Source organism: Telopea speciosissima, chromosome 5 (assembly GCF_018873765.1).
Source record: "Telopea speciosissima isolate NSW1024214 ecotype Mountain lineage chromosome 5, Tspe_v1, whole genome shotgun sequence".
NCBI lineage: Eukaryota > Viridiplantae > Streptophyta > Magnoliopsida > Proteales > Proteaceae > Telopea > Telopea speciosissima.
In genome coordinates, this window is record NC_057920.1 from 5,961,259 (window position 1) to 5,969,820 (window position 8,562).

General features: G+C 36.8%; 1 protein-coding gene across 1 annotated transcript; it reads left to right on the forward strand.

Moving 5' to 3' along the window:
• The first annotated feature begins 7,634 nt into the window (after positions 1–7,634).
• Positions 7,635–8,305, forward strand: LOC122661103 (auxin-responsive protein SAUR50-like). The gene is made up of 2 exons (XM_043856420.1): positions 7,635–8,071; positions 8,110–8,305. Exon 1 carries the CDS (start codon positions 7,692–7,694, stop codon positions 8,004–8,006), a length of 315 nt encoding a protein of 104 aa, XP_043712355.1. The 5' UTR covers positions 7,635–7,691; the 3' UTR covers positions 8,007–8,071; positions 8,110–8,305.
• The last annotated feature ends 257 nt before the right edge of the window (positions 8,306–8,562 follow it).

Consider the following 8,562-nt stretch of genomic DNA (forward strand, 5'->3'; position numbering starts at 1 on the left):
TGCAAGATATTGGAATCTGACTCTTAACTATATCTGGAAGTTGAACACTTAATTTTGCATGCAATGTTATAATCTCTCTTAGCTGAAACTTGCAGTGGAAAAGTCTGTTGTGAGGATCACTACTGGCTATAGACATTTTTCATACTTGTGTAGATCTGTAGATGATGAATGAAATGATTCATGCGCTCAGTTATTTGTAAAAGTATTTAATTCCTAGAAACCAAGAGATTAAAGACGAATACAGAGGTCATGGTAGAATTCTTAGCAATTTGTGTAGTAAGCCTTTTTTGTTTTCTTTCCTTTTGATAATTTAAGCTTACTTGATTGCAATTTCCATCTGGGTGACAACTACTATCACTGCGGTACTTGAACTGTTTTTCATCTTGAATGGTCCTCTCTTCATTATCTCTCAGAGGTAACTTCACATCTGAGCTTTATTTTACATGTTGGACAAAGCTCTTATTTGTCTTGGACCCTAGATTCTTGCACTCTCAAATTCAGGCTTCCAGCTTCTCAATTTCAGGGTTTTAAGAATTAGGATAGGATCTCCAGCCGATCCGGATCAGAATCGGCTGAGGTTGATCCAGATTTTGGCTGCTCCGGCCCTTCCAGTCCTTGTACCAAAACTAGGTCAGGCCGTAAGGGTGTCAATTAGTGCGGTTCTGGTTAATCGGTGCAGTTGTGGTGCGGTTTACATTTTGCTAAGGTGAAATTAAAACCGAACCGGATAGGAATCAGCCAAAATCAAAATCGTTTTGCATATGGTCCGGTTTTCGTTATCCGATTCACAATCGGTTTACATGCGGTTAGTGTAGTGTTGGTTTTGGGAAACAGCAATGAAGACAACCTCGATTTTCAAGGCTTGTATATTCTCGTGTTTTCACATTATCTCCTGGTCTCCCTCATCCTTCATATTTCTCATGCCTATGTGATAAAAAAAACAAACTTGACATCTTCACCCATCCTTCTCTTCTTCTCATATTCTTTGTTTTTCCATTTTTTTCTTCTCCACTCTCACATGATAAATAAAGTATTTCTTCTATTAGAAAGTAGGGTTTTGTCAATCCGTTTTAACATCATTCATCATTTTGAATTCATACTTGAACAAATATATATAGTTAACCCATGACATTTTGCTTATTTTATGTTTCAAGGGTGATGCAATAATTATGTTTATTAAATTAATGATTATGTTATTAATTAATCCAATTGATGCATAGGCTAATATTCGAGTAAGAGGTACATGTTTCTATTATGTTTTTCTAGTTTCTTATTCTGTTTAGAACCGCGGTTTTGCGATGAAAATCAAAACCGAACTGGAAAGAGAACCTATAAAATCAAAATCGGATCATTTTTCTATGGTGCGGTTCGGTTCAATTATAAATGGTCGGTTCCGGTTTTATTTTGACACCCTGACCGTCAGGGTATGTCGACTGATTCCTCACTGATCTTGATCGATTCCGATTCAGGATTCTTAAACCATGCTTCTCATTGGATAGCAAACCTCATGTAAGGTCACTTTTCTATTTTTTTTACCAGTGCTACGTTTACTACTTGAATGCATTATACCAAGTACATTCTCATTAAACAAGAGCTCTCCTAAGCTTACTTCTTTTTTTCTCGAGCCAACGTATTCTTTAGCAAATCTCATGGGAAAAGTTCCTCTAGGCGGCCAGTTTGGAAAAGCAACTCTTAGTGGATTCTTCATTTTGCACATGAATGAGTGATATGGGCATTCTGACCCATTGGCTATATTAGGGAGTCACGTGGATTGACCATCTGTTAAATTTTAAAACCTAATTCTTCAACCAAATACCTCCTTTCTGAGTGTTGCCTCAGTTACTTTTCTACTCTTGCAACTATTGTACACCCTTGCAGATTTCTTTCTAAGTTGGCCGATAAGAGAGAGTCTTATCTATCTGTACGTGAACGCTTCACATGTGGTTTTGTGACGACACATGTCTTCTTGCTTCTATAAATGTATATTTATGATACCATTAAAAGGTGCTTAGAGGTGGGCATTTATTCAATCAGAAGGACATATATCATCACGAAACCGTCCTGAAACCTTCGCGTACAGATTGGTGATCCGGGTTCCTAATAGAACCCTCTCACTAATCTTATTATTTAAATCCAAATTAAATCTTTTCCTGACACTTTACGATTTTCTGTACCAAGATATTCATGGTGATAGTACAGTTTGTTTTTGATATATATATTTCGTTCCGTTCTGCTGTCTTTCACCTTATGGTGAAGCATTTAGTTAAAGCTGAAGTGACCCCTGCAAGACCGTATGCCATTCCCATCTTTGCATGAGCCGTTACAGTAAAGAATAATGTGGCTGTGGCTGTGCGTGGCCGAGTGGAAAATAAATATCTGAACATGGTTGTTTGGCAGTTGCAGAGTACATGATGATCTCACATCTAATGCCATCATATATGTGGTACGATACCAGATCATCATACATGGGATTATGGGAACTTACTTAGCTATGGATGCTCATCTCTGGTACATCCGTGAGTCCTTTCCGTGGTGTACTGTAATTTGGGCTCTCTGGTTTCCAGGTGGGTCTCATATCTTCTGTCATGGTCTCTCTCAATTGGGTTCTCTGGTTTCCAGGTGGGTCTCATATATACTGGCACACACACACACTCTCTCTCTCTCTCTCTCTCTCTCTCTGTTCTGTCCAGTATTTGATGCATTAATTTTCCTGTCCTTAATTATGCCACAAAGTCACACACACACTGTTGCCGCATCTAGTCTGCATGTGAAACCCAGGCAATGTTTTAAGGGGAAAGTTTTACTACACTAGAGGTTCTAAGGGTCAGCCACCCTCTAGGGTCATTAAGCATCCTCTAGACGAAGTCGATAATACCCCTCAAATCGAGAGCAATAATCTCTCCTGCCCATCTGAAGGCCGTGGTAAAGAGATTCTCCCTTGAATCACTTAACCGTGGTTGAAGGAAAACTTGGTTCATATGCTAAAGTCCAATTTCTTGTCAAGATGTACAATAAGTGTTTCAGTTTGTTTCATCACCCCCAAGGAAAACCCCATTGAGCGACTGATGAAGGCCCTTAACTAATAACTATATATTGATATCTATCTTCATAGACCTCATCCCTATACCTACCATGTGATTGCCCTGCTTCCATCCATAGTTGGGAGGTAAAGATATCATAGTTTCGCACCCCTATTAATCTCGTCTTGGCCGTTTTGATTGTTGAGGTTCCAGAGAATGTGAGTATTCTCATACAGAAATTTATAAAAACTTGGACACCCTCTTTTTAATGGTTAGTTTTAAAGGATGAGATTTACCTGAATCCCACATGAATGCCAAAAGAGTTTTGCAAACATAATCAAATAAAACATTATAAAATATAATAATATAAAATAAATCAACCTAAGCTATTATTGAAATATCTCAAAAAATAAAGACTTGTAAGGATTTGAGCTCTCTTTTTAATGACTAACTTTTAAGGATAAGTTAAACCCGAATCCCAACACCAACTATTTCATTGTACAAGGCTATAAGCCAATTATAGAAAGCAAAGGACAACAGTTGGTTTTCATTGAAGTATTGCAAAAGTAGAGAGGGGTTCACTAAAGGTCCTAGAGTGGTTAGTTATAATTGAGAGGTAGTGTTTGATTAAGTTGAAGCAAAATATTGCAGAAGCAGTGGTTCACTTTATTTATAATTGAAAGGTGGTGGTTGATTAAGTTTAAGCAACCTAGCCGATTCAAGCAGTTGGGACGATCTGAATATGGGCTCACTATGACGTCTGGAAGCATCACTAAATAGGTTGTTCAGGGGAAAAGTAACATGGCCTTCATGTGCTAGCAAAAGGCAAGGTCACCATCAACCTCTAGGGAGGAAAATGACATTTGTTCTTTAGGGTTGAGCTATCTGGTGGGGTCATCTACACCTATTTGGCTTTTTCTTTTGTTTCTATTCTTCTTCCTTCAACAAATCACATTCAAAGAACATGGGGATTTCTTCTAAAGATACTTGACTCAAGCATCTTTTGTTCTGCAACTTCAACTCAGCTGAGTCCTACTGAAATTCAATATTGCCTTTAGCGTTAAGGCTGTGTTTGGTATGTATTCTTGTTCGATTTCATATTTTCGGACAATAAAAATAACTATTTTTAACATCCGAGAATGCAAAATCAATTTGGAATACATTCCAAGAATGCATACCAAACATTGCCTAAGTTTCCCTTCACCCATCATCCTAGTGTTCACAAACCCCTTCTAGGGTTATATATGTTCCAAAATAGCCTCTCGATATCCTTTCCTGCCCTTACCCACCTTGCGTAGAATAGAATCCCATTCACCGTGGGTGGAGGCAAACTAGGTCTTTGCCTTTAAAGCAAAAGACCGGATCGGCCTATGAAAGCAAAGTTGACTCAACTGAGTTGAAGCTATTCATTTACATAAATCTAACGCACTAGTTTTTCTCCTTTATCTGAGTTTGAGATTGACAGCATAAAAACATTAGGGAGTTTAATGTTATGCAAAACTTATTAGAACAGCACACCTAGATAAGCTTATGAAAGCGACTGAATATTTGCCAAATGGCTGATGGGGCCCAAAATTTTCTTTTTAGAGAGGTACACTCCAATGTCCCTTGCTTAAAATTGTCAAGTAGCAAAGTACAGGTTTGAAAATCAAAGATTATGGGAGATGTAAAACAGTGGTTAGGGTACCGTAAGCATGCATCGGTATTTATGGAGATGCACGCAGATACACACGAGGGTATTCGATTGAATTAAACATTGAAATTTGACATGTGGGTGATCTAAGGCATATAGTAACTATCCAACTGTCATAATTATCGCATTATCATTCCACATGGCACAATGAGAAGGATCACGTGCAAACTCCTCTAATGCAAAAAACACCTTTACCTTAAGGAGTTAGATTTTAGAACCACCCCCTTAATCCTCATAGTTAATTACAAAGAGTCTGTATTAATGTTCCAAATTAAAAACATACAATTAATTCTATTTTCTTATTCTTGCAAATTGAGTTCTTATAAAATTTATGAATGATGTGTGAGGTAGCATTCAATCTTGATATTCTCTCTTTCACCTCTTTAATCATGTGGATTTTTTGCATAAAAATTGTGAGGCATTCCTTATCATGCATCTATCCACTTTAACATTAAAGTTGTCATTACATTCAAGTGGTATAAGTAGATCCTCCCCAAGACCAAAATAGAAATAGAAATAAGAACATGTGGAATTGAAATGTCTTAGTTTATATAAGAAGAAAAAACTAGATTATCCATTTTCAGGTAAACTATCTAGGGAATGCAGAAGTACAAGTAAGTCACACGAAAGAAATAAAGAAATAATATGTATAATCTCATGACCCAAAGAAGAAATACAAAAAAGTTACAGAAGGTAGGGAGTTTTTTGTGACTTTAATAGTTGGTCTCTCAGGTATATGACCCCACTAATGACAGAGGAATTGATTGATGGAGGGGCCTGGGGGGTTCAAACCTGCAAGTACACACACATGGGTATCTGCCACCACATCCCAACAATCAGAAAACACCAAGGACACACCAGGTGGTGGTACGCTTCAGTACAGTTATTATTGATCCTTGAATCATGAAGAGAACAGAGAGAGAGAGAGAGAGAGAGAGAGAGAATTCCACAAATTTGATGACAGTGGAGCATTCTAAAGAGCATAAGCTATGAAACCGCATTAGGATGAATATGGGGAGCAGAAACCAGAGAGTGCAAGACTGTGAAAACACCCCGGCTTGACATTGAAATTTGAAATCAATTCCAAAACAGGAAATTTGAATTCCAAGATAAAGAATTTGAAAGGTTTGGGTGGGTTGGCATGAAACTTGAACCAGAAGCAAGAAGTTAACCATGTTGGAAATATTCAACCCCCCTCCCCTCCCCCCCCCCCCCCCACCAAAAAAAAGAAGTAATTTTGGAAAATTAAACCAGAAAGAGAATAGTGTGTTATGACCATTGTATTTGGGTTATCTATCCTCTGTCTATTCCTCCCTTTTTCTTTAGGTTATGTTTGGATGCAAAGAAAAGAAAAAGCATCATGAGATGATAATGATGATGCAATGATTGTTTTTTATGTCTCTCTTCTCAAATTTATTTATTTATTTATTTTTTTGAATTTTTTCATTTCTTTTCTCAAAGGGTTTTTAAGATATAGAGTTCTGAGGTTGCTTGTAGCTATTGCGATTGCTTATTTGGTTTATAAAAAAGAGAAAACATTTTCCTTGATATTGTCGTGGAAGATTTGAATGCAGACCCAAGTAATGCAACAAGATAAGATGGATTGAAAATGAAATTTTAAAGACATGTTTCTTTTATAGGAAACTTTGTAGAGATTTTTTTTATCCTAATGTCTCCTATTACATCTCAAGTTTTCAAACATTTGTTCTATGAACAGAGTGTGTCAACACATTAGAGCAAAGATTTAGTTTACGATACTGGCGATATTAATATTGATAATGATATGTATTGACCATATCAGGTTGATATTGGATCAAAACATCATTTTCAACAAAAATAAATGTCTATATTGCATTAATTGATCTATATCGATCAGTTATCGGTCTCATCATGAATAGTAATTGACTGATATGTCCAATCCAATATCGATGCTTAAAACAGTGCATTAATAGAGGTTATATGATCCAGTTTGAATTCAAAATTTAATATCATTGGTGTATAATGTCTTGTATTTGTCATTAAGTGGGTTGATTCCTAAAAGTTGTTAAAAGATTGTAAGCCTTGAGACTCAAAGGGTTCTTTCTTTGTAAATTACCTATATAGAATTTCGTTATAAATTTGTAGCAAAGATTCTTTCTCTATAAATAATATGAGAGAGGTGTGTGAACACAAACAGATATAATTCTATTGTTTTCTATATATGTTATGGTTATGCATAGTTTATAGATTCTATGGTGGACTGTTGCACAACCAATGAAAACTTGTACTTAGAAAAAACCCATATTCCGGAAAAGAAAAAAGAAAAAAAAAAACTTTCTCCAATACATGTAAGAGATGAAAACATGGAATTCCTTTTTTTTTTTTTTTATTTCATTTGTGTAACTTGGACTCTTGGAGAGTTTAGTTTTTGATATTCCAGTTGGACCATGCAGGAGCCAGAGAGGAAAAATCAGGGAAAAGAAAGTTAAAAATATTGTTTTCCAAAAAAAAAGAGACAAAATGTTGGGTACTTGATTAGAACCAATGGAAGCCATATACCAAAAAAAAAAAAAAAAAAAGGAAAAGAAAGAAAGAATGAAAGAGAGAGAAACAAGATCATGTGGGTGTGGGGGCAAAGGACAGACCACGGGTGTTTTGGGGTGTGTGTATTGAAGGACATGCTGGGAGCCAACCCCATTGGGTAGCAGATCTGAATTCATTGGGTTAAAGCCTCTCTTGTTGCCCCTCCTAAGGACAATATGGACCCCTTCTCTTTTTCTCTCCACAAGTACCTCTCATACACACTCTCTCCTAGCTTTCTCCATAAGTACCCCTCCTACACTTTCTCCCCTCCCCACCACTTTCCTCACAACTCTTCTCTCTTTCTTGCTATCTTCACTATCTCAAACTCTGTTACCCCCAAAAAAAAAAAAAAAGCTATCTCAAAACTCTCATTTCTATACTTACTTTGCTCCACAAATTAAACCTCTGAAACTACAATGGCTCTCAGGAAATCAAACAAGTTACCTCAAACAGCAGTTATCAAGCAGATTCTCAAGAGATGCTCAAGTTTAGGAAAAAAACAAGGATACGATGAGCAAGGCCTACCAGTTGACGTACCTAAAGGCCATTTCGCAGTCTATGTTGGAGAGAAGAGAAGCAGATTCATTGTTCCAATCTCCTTGTTAACTCACCCTGAGTTCCAAAATCTTCTTCAAAGAGCAGAAGAGGAGTTTGGCTTTCATCATGACATGGGTCTCACCATTCCTTGTGAAGAAGTAGTCTTCCGTTCTCTAACATCTATGCTCAGCTGAAATTGAAGAAAAAAAGTAGGAGTTTTTCAGATAATTTTCTTTGGGCTATGGAGAAGATGATAAAGTTGAAGCTGCGTCATTACTACTTTTTTTTTTTTTTTTTGTCATTGTGATGTGTTGGTGGGTTCCTCTGTTACAATGATTCTGACCCAAAACCCATGAACATTTTCTGAGTTAGATAACTTGGATTTGTATATTTTTTAAGCTTGAGATTTTCCTCACAGTGGTGTGTGGTTGCGCGCACCCTGTGAGAGAACTGATTAATGAAAGGAAAATGAATGTGATTTCTTTATTTTCAATCTCTCTCTCTCTCTCTCTCTCTCTGTAGTTTGTATCTCAAGCAGAATTCATGAAATCCCCATCAAATAAAGGAGATGGGATAAACTCTGAAAATAGTATCTACTCGACCAAGATTTGGATTTTCTTTGCCAGAAAAGAGTAGGAAAATCAGCAGAGAATTAATTTCATGTTTCAAGTTTTGAGTTCTCCCAGTTGTTGCTCTCTGTAAACTTTGTGTTTCAGGCCAGGCTTTTTCATGGGTTCTACTCTGTTGGAG

Bases quoted from the DNA above. Each gene is read 5' to 3' on its own strand.
- LOC122661103 (XM_043856420.1), top strand. From the start codon at position 7,692: ATGGCTCTCAGGAAATCAAACAAGTTACCTCAAACAGCAGTTATCAAG.